We start from the raw sequence: 23,357 nt of genomic DNA, 5'->3' as shown, positions 1-23,357 counted from the left end.
ACTGTACAGCTTCAGAACAGCAAATCCTTCAAGTTCGGGCTGAATGGCTGGGGGCAGCATTGAGTTTACCTGTGTGTTTGTTTATTAGTCTGTGTGTGTGTGGCTAACCTTCAGGTGTGGAGGTCTCCTTGCATCGGGTGGAGGGGTTGAGCAGGCTGCTGGGGTTGGGTTGATGTTCGGGGGATTTGACAATGGCCGACATGAGGATTTGATGTCGAGCCTGGGCCGGCGTGGAAGTACCCACATGTTCTTGGGCTTTGAAATGAGCCGCTGTGTTAACATAAACAAATAAAACAACCTTATATTAGATCATAAATAGCTATTAAAAGGGATAGTTTGGGTGTTTTGAAGTGTGGTTGTATGAAGGTACTTATCCATAGTCAGTGTTACCACACGGAACCAAAGCAATGTACTGCTGAAGACGAGGCCGGCAGCAAAACGTATTTTAGACACCTAAAAGAAAGGCTCAACTAAAAAAATCAATATCACTTTAAGTGTACGCTATATTTAGAATAGTTTCACTGCTTTACCTCGCCGTAAGACAGCCCTCTCCGACAAGAAACTGAAACCATTGTATCCATCTATGCTCTCGCTAAATCCACCACACTGTAATATTACCTCGCAGATCAGGGGAGTTGCTGGTCTACCGCTGCCTCGATCGGTTAGTTTGTTTGTGTTATTGTGTGACTTTGGTCAATCCAAACTAACCATTTAAAGCTCCAGAGTCACACAATGATACAAACAAAAACCAACAGATCGAGGCAGCAGTAAACTAGCAACTCGTGTTCTGCAATGTAAAATTACTGTTTTTTTTCCAATGGATCTGGTTGCTTGGGCGAGAGCATAGTTTACAGCTTCAATTCACTTTTGGAAACAGACTGTATAGCCGTCTCACGGCAAGGTAAACCGGTGAAAATATTCTAAATATAGTGTACACTTAAACAGATTTTTTTTAGGAGGGCCTTTCTTTTAAGTGTTTATAATACGTTTTGCTGCCGGCCCCGTCCACAACAGTATATTTTGCTCTCGTGCAGTAACTCCTGTCTGTTTCTCCAAACTGGGGGCGTGCCGACCGTCATCTACTGTAGGTAATACATTGACTATGGATAAGTACTTACCACTTTAAAACACCCTAAATATCCCTTTAAGCTGGAAATGTCTGGCACCATTATCAAAAAACTAATAGATTCGGATATAAATCTCATAGGAGCTGGCAGATGTCGGTAATGGAGCAAGATGCTGCCATGGCAACTCTGTTAAAAGATGTCCGGGAACAGATAAGGGAGGAGGCACAATACAGGATTTCCTGAGCTGCTGTCATTTCTCATCTCCAGTGACAAACCTAACTTTATGGTGGTATAAGTTTTCATGAAAAAACATGATTACTGGAGTTAAATCATCGCCTCTCTGACTCTGTGTCAACAACAATTAAAGATTTAAAAAAGCCAAGGTCAAGCTACAGAGTATCATCTCATTCCTTGCTGCTGAGGGATGCCATAAGACATAAAGCCTGTCTGATATCTGGTGCAGTCACTGTGCTGCCCAACACTGGGACCTACCCTCTTCTCTCAGGGATCGTAGCTCTATCCTCATCTTCTGCAGAGCCTCTTCCAGATCAGCGCATCTTGAGCGCTCCTTTTCAAAAGCCATTTTCATGTCACCGTACTGCATGGGAACTGCTGGCTGGGCCTGTGGAGCCAGCGCCCCGTTAGTTGTGGTGCCTACATCCTCCCGCCGCCGCCCGAATATACCCTATTCAGAGAGGGAACGTGTTACTAATATTATGCAAAACATACATCATTTTAGATAGAGGCTGCTTATCAATCTAATATGGCTTAAAATGTTTTCCCAGACCTTCTTTTTCTTGGTGGGCTGGTCCATTTTGGCCTGGAGGAAATCAATAAGTTTGGTCTGCTGGGAGATTGTCCCCTCCATCTTCACCTTCTCATGGGAGTATACAGCCTGCAGGAAGGAAAACAGATCATCAGAGAAGGAAATACCTTTGAAGACAACATTAAAAGAATTCCCTTTGAGAACACATGAATTAGGATTTCCTATATCCTCTCGGTCCCCCTGAGATACCTCGTTACTTGCCAACATCCGTCACACTATTCTAATATCTAACTAGGACCCTGTTTCTCCCTGGAGACCGCTGTATTTCATCAGATTGCAAAGGTATAGCATTGAGCACCTGTATATTCTCCAGCTGGTACTCCAGATCGGTCCTCTCAGTCTTGAGCATGTCGGTCTGGTCCAGGGCGTCCTGCAGGCCTTGGGTCAGACGGAATATGTGGCTCTTCTGGAGGTCCATCTGCTGCTGCAGCTTCCCTTGCTGTGGGGACACGCAGATATTTAAAGTAGGAGATCAGATTCAAAAGCAGACACATTTCAGAATTGTGGCAAATATAATTAACTCGGTTAAGAGGAGATGTGTCTCAAACAGATGTCCCAATCAGAAGACCATTTTTAGCCAACTGTTTAAAACCCTCTGAGGCCCACAGTTGCAAAATTGCAACATATATTCTAAACTGTCTATTAGTACCTATTCCTGACTGGATGTAGACAAACACTACATATCCCAACACCCTAGACTCTGAATTGTATCATAGCAATGTGGTGGGCAGGAGAATAGTAATACTGCAAGTTCCCCAGCTCTCTTTTGGACTAATTTAAACAATTTTCAACGAGTAAGCATTTGACCTGTAGTAGTTTTTCTTTCATTCTAAAGATGTATAGTGATAGAAAACTTTGATAAGTGTTCATAAGGTCCAAAGCATACCCTGCTTTATGGTCTATTTTACTCAAAATGGGACCATAATTTACTAAATGAACATCATGCTGTATTGAAGAAGACTTGAAACTAGCAACTGAGACCATAAACTCATGTTTACTGAGGTAATAAATTAAGTGAGAAGTAGGCTCATTTTCTCATAGACTTCTATACAATCAGACTTCTTTTTGCAACCAGAGGAGTCGCCCCCTGCTGGCTATTAGAGAGAATGCAAGTTTAATGCACTTCCGCATGGACTTCACTTCTCAGAACCGGAGGTTGCCCACTGGTTTCAATAGGCGTCACTTATTCATACAAAAGGCCCCATCATTGAGTCATGAGTAAATTCATTCATTGTACCATCTATGGCAATATACAGTGTATACATACTCTATGTGTATATATAGGTTACACGGTTAACCCTATATATATATACACTGTATAGGATTACACCTCTTCAACTGCTCGTTAACACAAACATCTAATCAGCCCATCGCATGGCAACAACTCAATGCATTAAGGCATGTAGACATGGTCGAGACGATCTGCTGAAGTTCAAAACAAGCATCACAGTGAGGAAAAAAAGGTGATTGAAGTGTCTCTGAACGTGGCATGGTTGTTGGTGCCAGATGGGCTGGTTTGAGTATTTCTACTGGGATTTTACCAGTCAAATTCATTTGCAATAAAATATTGTGCTGTTTCAAACAGATTCATGTCAATAAAATTAATTTGGAAGATACATATTTTGATATTATTTAATCACCAATGCCTAAAAATCTATGGACTTTGTTCAAATTAAATTGATGATATTTGTAAGCGCTAAGACCTCACAATAAAAAAAAAAAGAAAAAGATTATTTTCTTGATGTATGTAATGTAATTTAAATTTAATAAAAACAGGTGTGTGTTTATGTGGTTGCATTTCACTTTCTACCTCTTCCATCAGCCTCTGTTTCAGCTCTCTCTCTGTCTCCAGTTTCTGTTGTAAGCTGCGGGCGTTCATCTCCAGCATGGCGTGCTTCTTCTCCAGATCATTGAGCTGTAAGAACATGTGAGTACATGTTAAAGTGTTATAACTGAAGGTTGAATTCACCTCCACAAACACAGAGTGGATCTTCTCTCTCAGAATTAAAATGAGTTTTTAAAGGTCTATCGATAACATTTTTATGTAGACGAATAATCTTTTTAGAGTAATTCATCCGCAGAGCTTTTAGAAAGGTGCCGAAAAAAAATTATTTTCCTAAAAAAAAGAAAAGATGATTGTGAATTAATCATTTAAAAAATGTTGGCGGGTCTAAAATGAATGTGTTGTTTATCTCTGTAGAAGATATCGGACGTTTGATTCACACTTCTAAAAAGGCTTCTTACAAGGTGTGACATCTAGTGGCTGAATGTTATCAATGTTATCAATAGCACCTTTAAAGTTAGATCATAAGTACGACACAAAAACACTTGTGACTCACAGTATCAGACAGACTTTCAGCCTTCAGTCTCTGCTCCTTCAAGGCCTGCTGTAAGGCCATTATCTCAGCCTTGTGCTCTTTGACTGCCAGCTCCACGGCCTGGCGAGATTCAGAGCTGCGCTGGTCTGCACGCAGCCTGTGAACGGCACAATAACAAGTATTACAATAGATATACATTATAATGTATATATGGTCATTCTCATTCATAATAACACAGTGTGAGTAATGTTTGTATGTTACCTGTTCTGCTTCTCATTGTCCAACAGTCTCTGCAGGTCTCTGGTGCGTCTCTCGGCTTGGCTTTTTTCATCCTCCAGGGCTCCTCTCCAAGCCTCCCACTGCCTCTCCTTCTCCAGCAACTCGTCATTCAGGGACTCCAGCTCGACCACCTGCTCTTCCAGCATGCTGCATGTGGTCTTCAGTGTCTCAATGTTCTGGGAGGATAAACAAGCAAAACTGAAGAGAGAACATCTTTCACAGCTTTTGGGCGAAACCACGTGATTGTTGTCTCGCCTGCATTTTAAGTGACAGCACACAGTCTCAGTATTATTAGGCTTAATGATATGATGCATCACATCTTTGGTCTGGAACATCAGGATGAATACGGTTAAAAACACAACTTGACTTGATACAATATCAACACGTTCTCATCCCAACTCGGCACATACCGCTGCTTTGGCTTCACTTTATTTTCAGCATCAAAACCACTATTGTTAAGTTTAGGAAAGAACTACATGGTTGGGCTTAAAACTACTACATTTGTACAGTGAAAATTACACTGAACTACCGTTAAAATAACAGTGAGTGTTGAGAACATTGGACACAAATTGGCGCACTTTCTTGGAGCGTTTACTGTTGCCGCGGATGGGTTTACATTACAGTCAATGGAATACCAAAGCCTTGGTATTAAACGCCCTGGGAATCAGAACAGGCTGAATATCTTTAACTTTATACAGTTTAGTTTATAAGGACGCTATGACGTCTGCCTGTCTTCCTGGGGTCCGACACAGAAATTACAAACAATGATGTACATTCAAACATCACATTATATACCAAAAATCCCTGTCCTCACATTACCTTACGTAAAAATGATGCCAGTACATTCCATGCAGCGAGGTATGCATATTTAAAACCTTTAGACACCACAAACAAAAAAACATCAGCATCATGCCAGAAAAATAATTTTCTGTTTGTTCACGCAGTTAATTGCATTAAATTTGCTTTTAATGCTTTCTTGAAAGTGGCTCTGGTATTTGTTATAGTAACATGATTTGGTAAAGAGTTCCATCCTGTAAATTACAGTAGATTTGAGTCTGTCTAGGTGGTAACAGATATCCTAAACTGGCCTGTCTTGTTAGATACTTATGTTCTCTACTGATGAACATTTGGTCAGTAAAATCCTGTGGTTTCTTGTCTTTTTAAGATACTGCTGAAGTAGATCAGAAGACTGGATTGTAATCTATTCTCTACAGGAAGCCATGAGAGATTACTGTGCATTTGAATCTGTGGGCATTGTATAATGGAGAGCTAATCTGGCGGCTCTGTTTTGGACAATTTGGAGTTTTTCTTTTAGATCTTTCTGAGCTGCAGGTGACCAAATGACTCAACAGTACCCATATAGTTAATTATGTTCAAGAGCTTTCAAGCATTTGTGTTTGTGTTACCTGTTTCTGGTTGTTGAGGTGCATCTCGCGGTCAGCCACCTCCCTCCTCAGCCTGTCCACTTCCTGGCTGAGCTGCAGCTGGTCCTCCCTCTCATCTGACGCTTCGTCAAGCTGTTTGGACAGGTAGAAGTTCTGGCGGTTCAACTCTGCATTCTCCTGACTCAGCTGCGTCAGCTGCTCCTCCAGGTCAGTGATCACCTGAGGCGACACAAACAGGTAGAAGTTGTAGCCTTGCTTATGGAGGTGAACAGATATTTTTAAGAAATATGCTAAATAAAGTCTGCAAAAATAGTGACGTTTGTAAAGTAATTCGAGATAAACTGGAGGAGAAGGGATTCGTGCGTACAGTGGATCAGTGCCGAGTCAAAGTGAAAAAACTTTGACAGCAATATTTCGAAGTCTGTGATTCCCTGCGTAGAAGTGGCAGCTCTTGGGACAAAAAAGATTTTCCAGACTTAATTAAAAGCAAACCAAAAGAATAAATTTCACTCTGATTCGGACTAGACAGACGGACTATGTCTTGTGAAAGAGCCCTTAAATATTTTTATTTGAAATTTGAAGGAGGTGATTTGTTGAAGGTTTTGTATTCATGTCATCTTTTTATTTACAGTAAATATGTTTGTGTAAAAAATATGTATGTATTGTATGAACTCAAGTGTTGGGCAAAGTTGGAGAATGCCCTATGAATGCAAGCCGTGCTTCCTTGCCAAAGACTTGATTCAGTGGAACACAATGTTTTAAGTTGCAAATGAATCACCATATATTCAAATGTCTTGTGGAGATTGTTCTGCTGCTGCTGCTGAAAGCAAAGACAAAAGGCTGCGATAGCACTTACTGAGCAGCTGTCTCTCAAGGCATCAAACTTGCGCTGAATTTCATCTCTGTGATTCTGTGAGAAGGAAGAGCAAACGAATTAAAAAATACAACCACGTCTAACTGACGAAATTATGAAGAATGATGTATTGCATATTTAAATTAGACTGAAAACATAACCTGGCCTTTCCTTCAGACTGCGTGCACAATACAGATTGCCTACATCTGAATATTTTTGTTCTAAATGTATGTGCACCTGAGCGACTGATTGCACACACACATATGTGTTCGTTTTACCCTGAGGGCGTCGATCTCCTCCTCAGCCTCGGCGGTGGTCTCCTCCAGCTCAGTCTTTGCCTGCTGCAGCTGGCTCTCCAGGGCAAGACGTGCAGCCTGCAGGCTGCTAATCTGGGACTCGCGCTCCTGCAGGGAGAGGGTCAACTCTGACACCTGTCTCTTGATCTCCATCTTCTCTTCTTCATGTTCTAGGCCCATCTACAAGGAAAAAGTACTAGGGTGAATGCTGTGTATATCATAGTGTACATCGGACCTGGAATAGATTGCATTTGCATATAATTCTCAGCATCCTTTAACCTGCTCTGTGTAGTAGGACATCAGGGCGATTCAGAAATTGGATGGAATCTAAAAAACTGGTTAAAATCAGCATAGAGGACTGCTTGAAACCATATGATCTATCTGTTGTGCTGACATTTTCTGGCATTGCTGATATGAATTTGGAACATGCAGTTACTTATATAACTACATATGGGCTACCTTAGATTCCAATAGGTTACAGCCCATTTCAAGACTGTTATGGAACTTTTTTTAATGCCATTATACATTGAAGACCAATTAAAAGAACAAAGTAATGAAACAAAGGTGAAAAAGTATCCAGTTTTTTCAAATAATCAGACGTTAAACAAGCTGCATGGGCAGCATAGGAAAAAGGCCAGAAGGAGAATAATTAGAGGATGTCAGGGGGACACTAGTTCAACTAGCAGATATAGAACTGCAGATGCAAACTCTCCGATTAAGAACAAAAATTGGACAGCACAAGAGAAACCTTAAAGTGCATGGTGAAATATAAGACCTCTGGTAATTGGATTTAAACTGTCATACTTGTTAAGACCTAAAAATGGAATAATGTAAGACCTTTTCAAGCTTTTCAAAGAACACATGCACACACTGCGCTGGCAAGGAGTCCTAAAACAAAATAAAGTTGAGACACACAAGGGTGCATCTATCTTCTCTACATGTTTCTGGCTATTACAGAGATGCAACGGCGGCTCTCATCTGAAAGTAAATATTTGTGTGTGAGAGAGAGGACAGTGTGTGTGTGTGTGTGTGTGTGTCTCTGTGTGTTTGTATGTGGGAGTACAAACAGGCCAGCAATTAGTGCCAATCTGTGTATCACGTCTCAGTGGGGAAGAGTTTGTGGAGGTAGAGATATGACATCCAGTCAGCAGGTTGTCCGCCGGTAACATCGGCAGACAGCACACCGGGGGGTGAGAGCTTTCAAACAGGAGAAAGGGGGCATTGTGGCTCTCAATTTACGTCAAAACTTCTTTTTATAGAACAGGATGCACACACAGCTAATGGATTTGGTGCATTTCTCAGAGCGGTGGAGACACATTATGTACTTTTAAAACTCCTGCCTCTAGTTTAATGCATTATTAAAAATTTACAGGTGAATGTCAAACATCTGAAATGGGCAAAAAAAACATCCACTTTTGTTCTTTTTCTTGAATTAACTAGCATTAACTTTAATGCATAAATGTTAGACTTCATTTAGTCTTGTAGAGAAAAAGTTATAAAGCTTTCACAGGGAGGTCAGACTGCAGACCATAGCTGAAAGACAAAAAGCATCTTCCTCAAGGATACGTCTGCAGGGTGGATGCTCGACAACATGGGGGCTTTAAAGCTGCAGATGGTAACTTTGAGCAAATATGATAAAAATTTATTTTTTATAAAACTGCCACTACATCCTGACAGTAGTGCATGAGACAGATAATCTGTGAACAACACTCGGTCAAAACTGAGTATTTAGCTGGACCGTGTATGGTCAGTCTGCAAATTTGTAGCTAAATTGTTACACAAATAGTCAGTGGTTGTGTTTATAATGTTAAATCCAGCGCTACATGTCCACCAGGTCACTCAACTGACCGTTTAAGCGGTGACGTACTGTATCATTGAATGCACCCGATTGGTCCCTGGTTTTCTGCTCGCTTCATTTTTTTAAAGAGCAACGGCCGCTGAGGAAACTCCAATACTCGGCCAACCGATCGTGTAACTTCATCACTCAGTCACTCGCTCAGTGACAGACTTTTGTGTTTGTAGAGCTGGCCGTATGCGGTCCAGCCAAAAAAAAAAATCTGCCTCCTCCTAGTGCTCCTAATGGCATTTGCAAGTTTCTACCGCGCCCAGACCAAAACAACCAATCGCAGCCGAGCAGTCTCTGGGCAGCTGTTAATCACTCGTGAACTCTGATCAACCGGTGAAACTAGGCAGCGCTGATCAAATATGAATTAATATTCTGTTACTGTAATGCCTATTTTTGCCCTAAAATGTTTTCAGAAATATCTAGTAGTGTACTCTTTAGCTGTAAAATGAGAAAGTTTGTGACCCGGCCACCATGTTGAAAACAGTCGATCCAAAACTAAGCACCACCCACCGGCCGCAGCAAAACTAATTTTACAGCTAAACAGTTCACTACAAGATGTTTTTGAAAACATTTGAGAAGAGAAATAAGCATTACAGTAACAGAATATTGATTCATATTTGATCAGCGCTGCCTAGTTTGACCATTTGATCGGCGTTCACAAGTTTTGTGAGCAGTGATTAACTCCTCGGCTCTGATTGGTTGTTTTCCTCTGGTCTGTGAAATTTTGCAAATGCCATTAGGAGCACCGGAGGACACAGAGGAACATTTTTCAGATTACCTGTCTCATGTACTACTGTCAGGAAATAATGACAGTTTTATAAAAAATAACTTTTTTTAAATCATATTTTCTCAAAGTTACCGTCTGCAGCTTTATCCTCTGTCTTCCATTTTAAGGGTAAACTATTCACTGGCTAATTAAACAATGGCCTGCTTTATTTTCATATGGTTAAACATATTCTCACCTGTTGCAATGCAGCTACATTCTTCCAGAGATAACAGATGAAGGCTGTTGGCTCCACCGGACCGGCAGATACAGCTCGCCTACAGGCCCAATGGCAATTTTGTAGAGGTGCCATTAAAGACCTACAGTATTTAATTAGCCGCTTATCTGAGGGGGGGGATCTGAGCTCGCTAGCTGATCAGCTGCCTTAATCCCTTTTGTGGATTGTGATGATGTAAGACTACACTGAGTGCTAGTTAAAGTGAATTACTTAATCTCGAGCTCACGGATTTTGCCTCGTATCTCTGCTTCCTGTTGCCTCACCTCCCGCAGTCTGCTCTCCAGCTCCAGCAGCCGGGTCCTCTTGGTCTGCTCCTGCTGACTCATCTTCTCAAGGTGCTCCTCCAGTTTGGCGTTCTGGGCTTCCAGCTTGCCTGCCTGAGACTCCAAATAGAACTTTTGCTGCCGAAGCTCTGAGATCATCTCCTCCTGGGCTTTCCTGACAAAAATATACACAAACAGATGCCTATTACATTGCCTGTTTAGAAGCAGACATCTTTCAAAAAGGAGTTTCATAGCATCTATTTAACATTTAAAAACTTTTAGATTAGAAGTTTTAGTAGAATACAAATTACTAATCTGAGCCAAAAAAAAAAATCACTCAATGTACTGTAGCAAATTCAGTAAACAAAATGTTGTAAATTCAGGTGACGACATTTACATTATACTCACAAAAATATGTTAATATTCTTTAAAGTTAAGATTAGTCGAAGCTACATATTCTGTATTCTGCTCGGCCGCTGCTCAGCGGGCAAAGAGAGATACAGAGTCGACATATTTTCACATCTTAATCCGTGAAGTAAGGGGTTATTTCGACCAAACCAGAGTTGGTGATTGTTGGAAAGACTAACCAGATGGTTTTGGTGAGTGGTATTTTGTTTCTGTTGAGTTTGAATGAAGTGAGTTTTATGATGCTCTGCTGCTAGAACAGCTGATCGCCCAGCTGAAACTACAGCAGCAAGGGAGCGCTGCTGACGCACACACAAATATATCGGCAGTCGCCGGTTGTTGGGCTGACTATGGCTGGTTGGAAAATGTTATCCCCCAACTCTATTAAGGAGTAACAGTATCATTCATTTGGAGTCATGTTTCTGGTCACCTTATGATTATAAGTCTTAAAGACTCACTCTCTTTCCAACTCCTGGGGGAAATATCTGACTTTTTAGCTGCTAAAAGCTCCTCTATGTTCACCAGCTTGTCGCTAACTGTGTCTGTCTGTTGTTTGATGCTGAGCAGGCATCGTGCAGTTGGTTTTTAAAGCTTTTTACACTGAAAACAGCTGCCTGCTGCGCCTAGAAACAATGCTATCAGAGTGAACCAAAAACAGTAAAGTTGTGGCTGAACAGCTAAACAATGAGCTAAAACTCATTGTAAAGCTCCGTAAAGCCAAAGGGAGCTGCAGATTCAGGTGATAATTCTGTGTAGGTCCATCACTACGAGTGACGCCTCTCACATTGTCGCAGTTTTCATATCATCATTTTTAAAATGTTGATTATACCCTCTTTGACCTAAGAAATGATTCACCGTTTACACATATGGGAGACAGATCAGCCATGGTGCACAAAGATGTAAGAGCGCACTAATGAAGCAATTGGAGGCCGGAGGAGACAGAATCAGTGTGGGTGAGGGCTCTCATGAAAGCACAGTGTGGGCAGAAGGTCTAGTTAACTCACATATTCTTCTGGGTGTAGATGCTGCTGTTAGCGGCCAGCTTGTTAGCTTCTGACAGCTCAGAGATGCGCTGCTCCAGGTTCTTCATCTTGGAATCCATAGCATTAATAGTCTGCAGGAAGAGGGAGACACAATAATATGGTCACATAGGGCTCTATAAAATGTCAGAAAATTGTGAAAAATGTCGATCAGTGTTTCCTAAAGCCCGAGATGACGTCCTCAAATGTATTGTTTTCTCCATAACTCAAAGATGTTCAGTTTACTGTCATAGAGGAGTAAAGAAACCAGAAAATATTCACATTTAAGAAGCTGGAATCAGAGAATTCTGACTTAATTAATTATCAAAATAGGTGGGGATTAATTTAATAGTTGACAACCAATCAATTAATGTTGCAGCTCTAGTCACATCCCAACAAAGCGGCTCAAATGCAACAATATATTCCCTTTTGAATGACAGTCAAATCCTACTAAGAATCATGGTACGCACATATTTCAGCAGCACTTTATCTTTTATAGGAAACAGAATTTTGCACTGCAGTAAAATCCTATTAGAGTCCATTAAGGTGTTGCCTGAATCTTCTACTGTCAACGTCAGATTTCTGCCTCTAAAAGCTTCTTAACTGCCTCAATTCTACCACATTAACCAGATTAGGACTTGAGCCCAGGCTTTATAGTGCAACATGATGTATACTGCAATTTAATCCAACTGTGCATTCCAATACATTTAAACCACTATAACAAATTACTGTGTAAAGAAACAAAACACATTGATGGAGTTTTCGAATTCTCAGAACAAATTCAGTGGGGAATGAAAACGTGTCATATGTACAAGCAACGTTAACGTACTGAGACTTACACAGTACATTGGACTTAAATAATATGACAGAGGGAACATTGCTGCCGTTTCTACAAAAGGAGTCACTAAAATAAACTATGGTATTAGACAGTGACAATATGCCACACTTTAAGTCCCTTAGTTTTTTAAATCCCACCTCAGTATGGGGATACATGGATCCGCTAAACATGGAACGGGCAGCCTGCCTGTTAAAAGACTTTGATAAGGGCCTGGTATTAAAAAAATCCCTGAGTGCATATCATTTTTAAAAGCCTGTTGTGTTTCCTTACTGCTTTCTGTTCACTGATAAGTTTGCAGTTCTCCCTCGACTCCTCCTCCTGCTGGGCCCGTGTGGCCTCGAGGCTCTCCTTGTCAGCAATGTCCTCCTTCATCTGGGCCTCCAGAACCTTAATCAGACAGAACCAGCGAACGTTACAAACATGTCAATGTTGATCTGACAAATTCACATTTAAGTTGAAGTCTGTAATTTGCTACGTGATAAAGCAATCATTAAAAATATATATATATATATGTCACATACTGACGTGGTGGCAAATGTACAACCTGGAGTGGAAGCAGTAATTAGTGTGGTGTCAAACCTCACTGTAAAACATGTGACAGCTCTGACTTATATGACACCACAACAGTGATTTAAAAATGGCAGGACTGACAAGGAATTACTGCACTTACAGTTAGGGCTGGGCAATATGGAGAAAATTAATTATCACAATATTTTTGAACAAATACCTCGATGTTGATATTGTGATGATATTGTAGGGTTGACTATTGGAACTTTCACAGAATATTTATACAATGAGATTATTGTATCAGTAATGTGGATATTATGAATAAGTGGGTAAAGGCAAAAAATAAAACGGCTAGAACAGTCTGATAAGTTCAGAACATGACATCACTTAAATGTAAAGCAGCCTTTAAAACCAGGAAAAGACAACACAGGTCTTAGATTTTGGATATCGTAATGTGGCAATATCACGATATCGATATAATATTGATATATTACCCAGCCCTACTTACAGTATATATATGTGAACATTGTCAGATATATACAGTGTTCATCAGCCTGGATAATTTGAAGCGTGCCCACCTTGATCTTGTCTTCATAAAGCCTCTCCTTTTGAACCAGTTGGGTTTCCATCCTCTGGGCTGTCGACTGGGCATCCCGCAGGTTCTCCTCCAGTTCCTGGAGGGAGTAGCAATGAAACACTTAAATGTATTGTAAAATGTGCCTATCTGCCATGTGGACTAATTTTTTTTTCATCTATTTTTAGCGTTATTCTATTATGACTTAAAAAATGAAAAAGAACAATTGCATAATCAGTCCAACATAGCCAAAAACAGCTCCTTTGCTTGTACATGCCTGTCTGTGCATATGCCTGTTTTAACTTGCCCAAAATTGCCTTCATGTATTAATAAAGTTGTATTGAATTGAATTGAATTACAAATATAACTGGACACATCTAAGACGATAACCATCAATCCAAAATACACATTTCTCACGTTAATGTTAATAATGTAGTATAGGATTAATTTTTAGCATACAAACACACAGACAATGTTGATTAATGTAGCCTAACACCCAAGAAGACATGACAGCTACTGAAAACAGAGTGAAAGCTATTCTAATAATTCTACAGTAACATCAAATACAATCAAATCAAAAGAAATGGAAAAAACTTGCATTGAAAAGCTCCATAAGTCGGCTGGAACGGTGCCTGCTCATGCTGACACCGGTAAAATCGTCTGTATATTAAAATCTATAATGACACCAGTAGACGAGTAGCCACTCGTAAGGGGCTCAGCTAGCAAAGCGCTCTTCAAACAGAAATGAGTGTAGTGCGTACACATATAACTGATGAGGAATAGACTGGGAGATGAATGGGAGGGGTGGAATTAGGGTTTGAATGGGTCAGAGTATTAGCAAGCCTTATCTGTAGTTCTCTCACCAGGATCTTTTCAGCCATCTGCTGGATCTGCTGGGATTTGGTCTGAATGTCATCTTTCAGCTTATTCTCCCGCCGTTCCACCATTTCCAGCCTCTTTACCTGGTTCTCCAGGGTCTTCCTGCCCTCCTGCTTACACACCAAAAACAATAACATACTGTGACTTGTGTGGTGGTGAACCACAAGAGACAGTATTCAAAACACAGTATTATATAACAAATGTGTATGATTCAGGATTGTGGGTATCCTCTGGTACCTCTGTCTCTCTCAGGCGGCGTTTTAATGTGTCACTAGAGTCGGTTTTGCCTTTCAGGCGCTCCAGGTCTCGCTCCAGCCGCTCTTTGGCCTGCCGAACATTCTGCAGCAGCTCAGTGGCTTCTGTGCTCGCTTTCACCGCCTGGGGGAGGTCAGGAGGTCAAAGGCTGTTAGTGGATCCCAAGACAAACCTCTTGATATGCTTGAGCAATTCCTACCCACTGAGACAGTGAAAAAAAAGCTCCTCTAGGGAATAAACGGAGAACTACAGCAGGCTGGAAAAGCTGCTAAATTCTGTCTACATGTACGCTGTATTGATCTACTTTTCAGAGGATAAGGAGAGACGACAAACTAAAAGGATTTATTCACTTTGTTTAAAGATTTACATTTAAATAAATGTCTGTTAAGTCACTATCTATCACTGAAGGAGGTAACACATTGGTGATTGAGCCCACTGATGAAAGTATTGCAATATGTATATATTTAGAGCATTACAAATTGGGTGTCTGTGTCAACATTCCCAGGACAAAAATGCTGTATTACAGTTTTTCTCCGTTGTATTCACACAAAAACTGAAACTATGAACACAACTCTGAAAAGTTAAAGGTCACGGTTGCATACAAAATTCCATACTAACATGCTATATCGTATGCAAAAAAATATGTGAGATTGTTTTAGCATGTCCAAAACCTTAGTATGAAACCAGTAGAACGTGAATTGCATACTATTTCTGGTGAAATATTACAACGCTGGACACCATGGCGGCATAAATATCCCACAATGCAATGCGCTAGTGACAACAATGTTCATAACAGACGTTGACGGACAGCTCTGTAACATCAACAATGCTTAAATTTAAGTGTAAGTATAAGATCTCACTTTGCTAGGCGTAATATATATTTTAAATGAAGTCATGTAGTGCATAGTATGTGATTTCGTATGAACAAAAAGACTCCAGACTGTTAAACTCATGTTTTCACTCAAATAGAAAATCTCAATCAACCAGGACTGAATTCTTAAGGACTGCCACTTTAAAGAACAAATCATCCTGCTGAAAATAATGATAGTAACCAAGACAACAATTAATTTACCTTGGACAGTTTGTCCTGGAGCTCCTGGATTTTCACCTGCTGCTCAGCATTGGTCTGAAAAAACAAAGCACAGTGAACTCAGTTTACACTTTAATGGTAACTGCAGCTCTAAGCATGTAGATCCATCTTGCAAGCCTGATTTGTTACCTTCTCTAGTTTGGACAGAAGCTCCTCCACATCGGCTTTGCCCTGCTCTTTAGCCTGAAAAATAATTGGCATATAGTGGAGACTGATCAATAAATTACAATCCATTCACTTTCTAGTGGTTGCAGTGGCAAAAAGGGCAAGCACAGCAGCCCAGGCAGCAGTTTCCACATAAACTTCCTCTAGTTCCTCCTGAAGGATCCCCAAGAGCTTCCAGGTCAAGAAGGAGATGTAATCACTCCAGCAGCGTGCCCTGGGTCTGCTCTGGGGTCCCAGTCAGGAGTACCCACAACACCTCAAAAGGGGGCCATCCAAACCATGTGATCCAACCATTTCAACTGAGGTCATTTGGGCCTTTATCCACACTAGTGGTGCAATGGTTCAACAAGCCCACGGTTCGGTTTGTATTGCATTTTTGGATGATAGTTTTGGTTTTGGTTTGCACCTTAGGGTGGAGAAAAACAACCATTTCCAATGTGTTTGAACTCTAAAATATATTAATAGATTGATTGGAAGTAATGAATGATATTTCTATATTATATGAAGCCATAACACTGATTTTATACATGAAATAAGGCAGACTACTTAATGGTCGAGTAGGCCTATGTTCAGATAATTGCCTCTTATATGTCTCTGGCACCTCATCAAATAATTATCAGACCTGTATTCAATAGGGGTTCGAGGTTTCAACAAGCTCACGATTCGGTTTGTACGTCATTGAACAGTTCGGATTTGCATCCCTAATTCACATCCCTATCAAATGCTAACTGACAGCTTGCTCTATTGTGAATGCAACTCACACTTAATTTGTGTACACAATGACTTCAAACTGCATTGTTCACAAATATCTTGAGATTTTACTTGGACTATTAGTCACTGTTGAGTGTTGAGAATCTGTAAATCAATGGCTTTGATGAATTGCACATAAAGAGAGGAGAGTTTTTATTTTTAGTCTGAATATTTAAGAGTTACTGTGAGGCATCAACAGGCACAGTAGTAGAGTATCATCAACATGTGATGTCTTATACAAAAGAATATTTGGTATTTAAGTCCATTAGTCTGTCAGACTAAGTGGACTGCAGCTTTATATTCAATAATGCTGGATTGATGGCATCAAGTTTTATCAGCCACTACAAAACAAAACAAAGAGGAAAGGACAGTATATGATATAGGCATTGCAGATTGTGTGCTTGGCTCTTGAGCTATGAGCCGAGACGAGGCAGTGAGCTGACACACTTGGCATGTTTAAAATTCACGGTAAATGAGTTTAAAAAAACTTTTATTACATATTTTCCCCATTTGTAGTGTAATATAATGCCCAGTTGTTAAAGTTTCGTATAAAATACATTGTCATTTTATCAAGCTGGTTTTGGATTGTTTGTAGATAACGCATAAACACAGATGTTTACAGCTGTTCCAAGCATACAGTAAAGTCTGAGAAACAAACAATAATGTTTACTTTAGATGTGTTTCACAATGATTTGAGCAATATTTATGAACCGTGGTCTTCGGCACCTGGAATACTGACAGGTGTTATCATATATTCTGGGAATATTTTGCCAGGATCACTGGTGAGACAACCAGCAATACTATGTTTCAAGTGTCCTCCGCCTGTTATTAATACTTGACGCATGTTTTTACATGACTTATAAGCATCTCTTGTGCAAAGTAACATACCTTCTGGATTCTCTGCTGGTATTCCACAGCTTTCTTCTTGAGCTCCTCACTGGTTTGCCTGGAGTCTCTGAGTTCAGATTCGTAGAGGTCGCTGCGGCGGCGGGCAGCGGACAGGTCCTCCTCCAGCTGCCTGATGGTAACCTGCATCTCCTCGAGCTGGGCATGGTACTCCTGAGTCCATAGACAGCACACACTGGTCATTAATGTGGAAAAAAAACTGCCTTCCAGACACTTGACTGTATATTCATGAACATGTTTCATTAAGTTTAGTCATCAGGTTTAGTCATGTTAGCTTATAAATCACTTTATTTCATTATTTTTGTACTTTATTCAAGTGTCATTGAAATTTCAATGTCACTATCATACAACATTTAACTCTATTGAACAGTCCTTGACAGAGGGATTTTTCCTTTTCATTTTTTTTTTCTTTTTCAGAGTATGTCTGGCCACATCCTAATATTTGGATTAGTCCAGAGCGACACGACTTGAGTCCATCTTTGTAGAAAAATGTCCATCTTCCTTTGCAATTTTGCAGTCATATGTTCCATTGTGTAGACTTGTTTCAGAGTATATAACAATTTATAACCCTTATGTAACACAATGTTATGTATTAAACTGAAATGCTGATTGCATTATGAAACGCCTATAATTAATACTCTGAATCCTGCTGCCCAAGGATGTCAGGCTGTGATCACACTCATTATGTGCAAGCTGTAGACAAGTCACTATTGTCATCTAAGTGAGAAGATTTTTTTTTTTTTTTTTTTAAATTGGAAAACAACGACGAGAACGTAGGGAAACAAGATTGTACAACTCTTCAAGTAAAGCCATGACATTTTCAAATATTCACTTTGCTACAAAATGATTTAACTCCGCAGTGTTTCAACATATACCAACTTTCAAGAAGCTGGTTTATGAAATGTTTTTTTCTAAAAATAAATATACGGTTTTATTTATCTTTTCCGGGGAAAATAAAACAAACAGCCAGCAGGTTTTTTATGTGTAAGTTTTGACAAGATAGCAGGCGTTTGTTTGGAACAGCCTGAACGGAGGAACCAAGCTCTTAGCAATTGCTGCAATGCTATACAGACACATATATACTTCACAGATCTGCTGACACTGGTTCATTGTGCAGTGATCTATAGAAACTGCAGTGCACTACAGCAATGAGCGTTTATCACCAAAAGCGTCAAAATCAAAGATAACAACTCAAGTGTTACCATTTTAAAGCTGTAGTTGGCAACTTTGCACTATAGAGACTACAAGTGAGAGGAAAAATAACTGCTTAAGTCTATAAAAATCTTTTGACGTGGTGTTGGTAAACTCTTCATTCTTTGATTTGTCACTTGTGCACTAAGATTTTCAACCAATGAACAAATAGAAATAAATCTGCAGTCACATCAGGCTACTCGATTGGGTCTCGATCAATTGATGACAATCATGTCTTGTCTGTTACAACCCAGATTAATTTATGCTGGTGAGTGTTTTTGTGCTTTAGAACAAAGTAAAAATGTATTTTACGACATTTTGTGTGTTGTTCTTGCGTTGATTTAATGATATTTTTTCACTTTACTAAATGCAAACAATGACCAGTGGTCATTCTTAGTCAGTCCTCAGTCCAAAACTCAAAATTTATTGAAAAAAGATAGATGAAATAATTCCCAAAATTCACAACATGTTTTTACTGTATCTAACGGAATATGCTGCTTCAATCCATATTTGTTGTCCTTTAGCCTTTAAAAAGCAACATGCGGTCAAAAAACAGTTTTCTCTCCCACTCGCCACCCACAAAGAACGCACCTGTATAAACGGAGCGGTCCAGCAGCAATCAAACGAAACGGATGATTCATATTTATTAAAGTTGATTTAATGAAAAAAAATAAGTCTCATTTAATTCAATGACTCATACTGAGAATTTAGTTCGAGGATCATTTTCTTGGGGGGTCAAAACAAGACGACAGACATTCAAAGTTCATCCAAAAACCTCAAAGAAGCTTTGAATGAAATAAAAAAAGACATTTGGTAGCCTACAGCCCTAATTAAATTACAACTGCTTGTTTAATCCAATGCATTATAAAGAAATATATTGTATTACAACTGTGGGAATTATAATACATTATGATCCTTGCAAAAAAAAAAGTCAGTGAGTGAGCAGTAATTATTAAGTATTATGATATTTGAACTTAGAAGTCATTATAAAATGCTTCATGATGCGTTATGATTATTGTTCTAAAGCATTATGAATATTTATGAGTGCTTATAACTATAACTATACATTGCTCTAAGAAGATTATAATGTATTATAAGTATGTTTATAATGCATTATAGAAATGGGCGCCATAGAAAGTGTTAGCTTCAACTTTAATTTGGGATTTGAATCATAACGTTGATTAGAAAAATTTAAATACTGTGTTTCCCCCTGGGAGAAGGGTGGACACTGGGCAATGATCAAAGTCTGCCTGCACTCTTGTACCTTGCTGGGCTGCCATCTGCAGGGATGACCTTTATGAGTGTTGAGGACATGGGAGTCCTCAGAGGGGAAGCCCTGCCTGTGTAACAGGGACACACTGAGAAGAGTATACGCTCACTGTTGCTTCAGTTACTCCTTTACCAGCTGTGATTATAAAGACGACACTGTGGAAAGCAGAAGAATCTCCTCAAATAAGACGACGGCTTTGTGGATGAAGTCTGAAGGCATTTTCCCCTTTCACACATTTTTTTAGTATAAATACCTTGAAGTGTCAATAAAAAAAAATCTCCAAATGCACCACATCATTATCGTGATGAGAGGGAGGAGACGGAGGACCGTTTGAAGGAGAAGATTTACATACTTGCTCTTTAATTTCCTGCAGCTTGTTGCTCTGTTCGCGGATGTCGTGCAGCAGCTGCATGGCCTTGTCATCCTCTCTGGAGACCTCCACACGGGCCTCCTCCAAGCTTCGCTTTAGGCTCTGCAAACACACATATGTGCGCACAAACTCAAGGCTGCTGTTTGTTCAAATCGATGCGGTGTTGAGGACAGCGACGCACAACTTGTGTAGGTTTAAACATTTCTTTCAATTCCACACACACACATACACACACACACGCGCACACATGGACAAAGATGTTATTATGACTCACGCTGCACTCAGTAATGTAGGTGGCGAGGTCTTGCTCCAGAATGTTCCTCTGAGTCTCGGATGCCTTCAGCTCCACATCCTTCTGGTGGAGGACTGACTCCAGGTCAGTCATTTTACGCTGGAACCTGGAGATCTCCTGCTCCATCTGAATCCACCAGAGAACAGCACAATTACCAGTTTCATTGCAACTGTACTGAAGGTCGACAGCTTACAGTGTTTTTTTAAAGGTTATTTGTTTGTGTTGCATTTGATGCCTTAAATGCGGCAGAAATGTAAAGCAACATCAAGTGGTGATTTACATGTAAATCAGCGAGAATCAGCCATAGATTCTGATGACAGCTGTTATATACATCACCTATCACCTAACCCTGAATGCTTTAAAAGATGTAGTTGTGAATGTTGTACACACAACATGATTAACTTGGCTTATTACAGCAGCACCAGAAGCCTGTTGATCTGTGTTAAGCCAGTCAGCCAGAATAAACACAGAACGTCTGGTAATAAAACCCACAATCAAATAATTTTTTTGGCTCAAAAACAAAGTTATACAATATGGAAATACAAAAATACAATTTCACATTTTCCAGTCAGCCAACAGTGGTCTTACTCTAGTGATCTCTGTCTTGCTTGATGGAAATGCTTAATATAAAGGTTTGTGATGAAATACTGAAACATGAAGAAAAGCATAAGGTACACCCTCACCTTGTGACATTTGTCTTGAGTATCTTGTAATTCTCTGCTTTTAAGATGCAGCTTCTTTTCCATAGAGTTGGTCTTAGCAGGAGAGTTGAGGCCTGCAGACACTGACCTGAGAACAACAACATATATATATATATATAGATGTTCTTTAGTACTAATTAAGCCCAACACAAATACTACTACTGCCTCATCTGCATACTGCAGCACTTAAAACATGACAAACATCAACATAAACACGGTGCACATGTTGTGTGTATCACCAGTGTGACACTTATTTCTTTAAGACTGTCTGGAGAAGTCATTCACCAAAGTCGCGCAAATAAAGATTATGCAAGCAATATGCATTTTTTTCAAAAATAGATTTCTATTGTGTAAGAACGAAGAGAATATTCAAAATATCACAAATTGTCAATCAGTGCCGCAACTAACGATTAACTTCATTGACAATTAATCTGTCGATTATTTTCTGGATTAATCGATTAGTTGTTTTGTCTATAAAAATGTCAGAATATGTGTGCAACCATAGCCAACGTTTGGTTAAAAATGGAGTCCACTAACGCCAACAAACATTCAGCCCCCACCACAACTCAGACTCCAACACAAACTCCACGGAAGCACAACAAAAAAAATCAAAGTTATATCTAGTGATGCTCGTCTGTGAAACAGGCATGTGAAATATACAGTGATATTGTGGTTTAAGCTGTCAATCACGTTCAGTCTCACGTGCGTCGCCTCATTGTCGTTTTGACCGATGTTTGCTTGCGCCTACGTAGTGCGAGCACAAGCGCGAGCAACAGGACGCTGACTGTCGCTGATTTAACGTTCACAGGTGTCACTGTTAACAAGCAATTTCAGATTTTTACATACAGCCCTTTTAAAAAATTACTCAAATCGATTATCAAAATAGTTGCCGATTAATTTAATACTTGACAACTAATTAATTAATCGTGGCAGCTCTATCCTCAAAATCATATAATCAGCTAACCAAAAAGAGTATGACTGAAAGTCTCATATCATGACATAGACCCACATCATGTAAAAGTGAACCTTGACAGTAGCTTAACTAAGTTGTCTGAAACGCAGACAACAGACACTGAGAGCATAAACATGCACTGTCTGCATTCACCACAGTTTCCTTTGTAAGAAAAGTCTCTGAAAAATATCTAGTCATAACAATAAGGCTACTGACAACAAGTAAAGATAACATTCAACAGAGCATTTCTGAAGTGAGAAAAAGCTGAGTATATTCCATTCATCGTGGTTCATTCAGGACAAAACAGCCGTGTAGACCTGGGAATATTTGCTGTTTGCCTGACAAAATAATGTGGCAGGAGAATTTGGGCTATGCTTATGCTTGGGGTTGGTCAACACACAGAGCTCTGTGGTGAGTCCAATGCACCCATTTTTCTTGTTTATGTAAGGCGATGTCCTATTTTGTTTCCATTCTTTGGGATTTAATTTAGAGTAATTTTTTTCCCCACCCTTCTCTTAACCAGAGAAAAGAGAAAATTCTACTCTGAATAAAAGTCTTCTTAATAAATGAATGGGTTTGTTTGAATGAGTTCACAAATACAGCAGAGGGATCTTTAATAAAGTTGACTCAGACTGAATCACCGTGTTAAAAATAATCACAAGAGCAAGCACTGCTCCCTTCGCCTCTCTGCATCGCAAAACATCCCCCTGAAACACACACACACATATACAGTACATACAGTATATATAGTGTATATTATATATATAGAGAGTATACAGAAACACACACACATTTGACTCACATCTCTAACAAAAACAGCAACACCCCAACCAGCCTTTTTCACAGGAATCCAGATTAAATGAGGAGGCGCTCCAGCAAACTGAATCTGTTGCCAATTAAAAATTGATGTTAGACATCAAAATTCATAAAGTTCTCCAGTGCTTAGATGAATCGTTTTGGGGGGCTACTGTACGGATAATGCGACAATTTAAACGTCCTCAGCTGGGGGCTTTCAGCATCGAGTTGCATGTTTTTTTTTTCCTTTTATCTGATTTCTCT

At 39.8% G+C, this 23,357-nt stretch overlaps 1 protein-coding gene across 8 annotated transcripts in view; it reads right to left on the bottom strand.

The window, feature by feature from the left end:
• cita (citron rho-interacting serine/threonine kinase a) overlaps positions 1 to 23,357 on the bottom strand; it is a 53,548-nt gene that overhangs the window by 14,065 nt on the left and 16,126 nt on the right. For 4 of the 8 annotated variants that reach the window (XM_074629040.1, XM_074629060.1, XM_074629077.1 and 1 more), the window contains exons 11-32: positions 21,329 to 21,434; positions 20,628 to 20,771; positions 20,336 to 20,455; positions 17,505 to 17,675; positions 15,831 to 15,884; positions 15,684 to 15,737; positions 14,594 to 14,734; positions 14,341 to 14,469; positions 13,482 to 13,577; positions 12,667 to 12,783; positions 11,544 to 11,653; positions 10,135 to 10,309; positions 7,007 to 7,204; positions 6,732 to 6,785; positions 5,897 to 6,094; positions 4,473 to 4,666; positions 4,233 to 4,368; positions 3,704 to 3,808; positions 2,192 to 2,332; positions 1,855 to 1,962; positions 1,560 to 1,752; positions 109 to 270 (exon numbers count right to left, since the gene is read on the bottom strand). In XM_074629040.1, coding sequence (XP_074485141.1) covers positions 109 to 270; positions 1,560 to 1,752; positions 1,855 to 1,962; positions 2,192 to 2,332; positions 3,704 to 3,808; positions 4,233 to 4,368; positions 4,473 to 4,666; positions 5,897 to 6,094; positions 6,732 to 6,785; positions 7,007 to 7,204; positions 10,135 to 10,309; positions 11,544 to 11,653; positions 12,667 to 12,783; positions 13,482 to 13,577; positions 14,341 to 14,469; positions 14,594 to 14,734; positions 15,684 to 15,737; positions 15,831 to 15,884; positions 17,505 to 17,675; positions 20,336 to 20,455; positions 20,628 to 20,771; positions 21,329 to 21,434 — 2,906 coding nt within the window. The remainder of the gene's footprint in view (positions 1 to 108; positions 271 to 1,559; positions 1,753 to 1,854; positions 1,963 to 2,191; positions 2,333 to 3,703; positions 3,809 to 4,232; positions 4,369 to 4,472; positions 4,667 to 5,896; positions 6,095 to 6,731; positions 6,786 to 7,006; positions 7,205 to 10,134; positions 10,310 to 11,543; positions 11,654 to 12,666; positions 12,784 to 13,481; positions 13,578 to 14,340; positions 14,470 to 14,593; positions 14,735 to 15,683; positions 15,738 to 15,830; positions 15,885 to 17,504; positions 17,676 to 20,335; positions 20,456 to 20,627; positions 20,772 to 21,328; positions 21,435 to 23,357) is intronic. The other 4 variants (XM_074629050.1, XM_074629068.1, XM_074629100.1 and 1 more) reach the window with 1 other exon arrangement.

This window comes from Sebastes fasciatus, chromosome 1 (genome assembly GCF_043250625.1).
Source record: "Sebastes fasciatus isolate fSebFas1 chromosome 1, fSebFas1.pri, whole genome shotgun sequence".
Classification (NCBI taxonomy): Eukaryota; Metazoa; Chordata; class Actinopteri; order Perciformes; family Sebastidae; genus Sebastes; species Sebastes fasciatus.
This window is presented reverse-complemented; position numbering and strand designations above follow the sequence as displayed.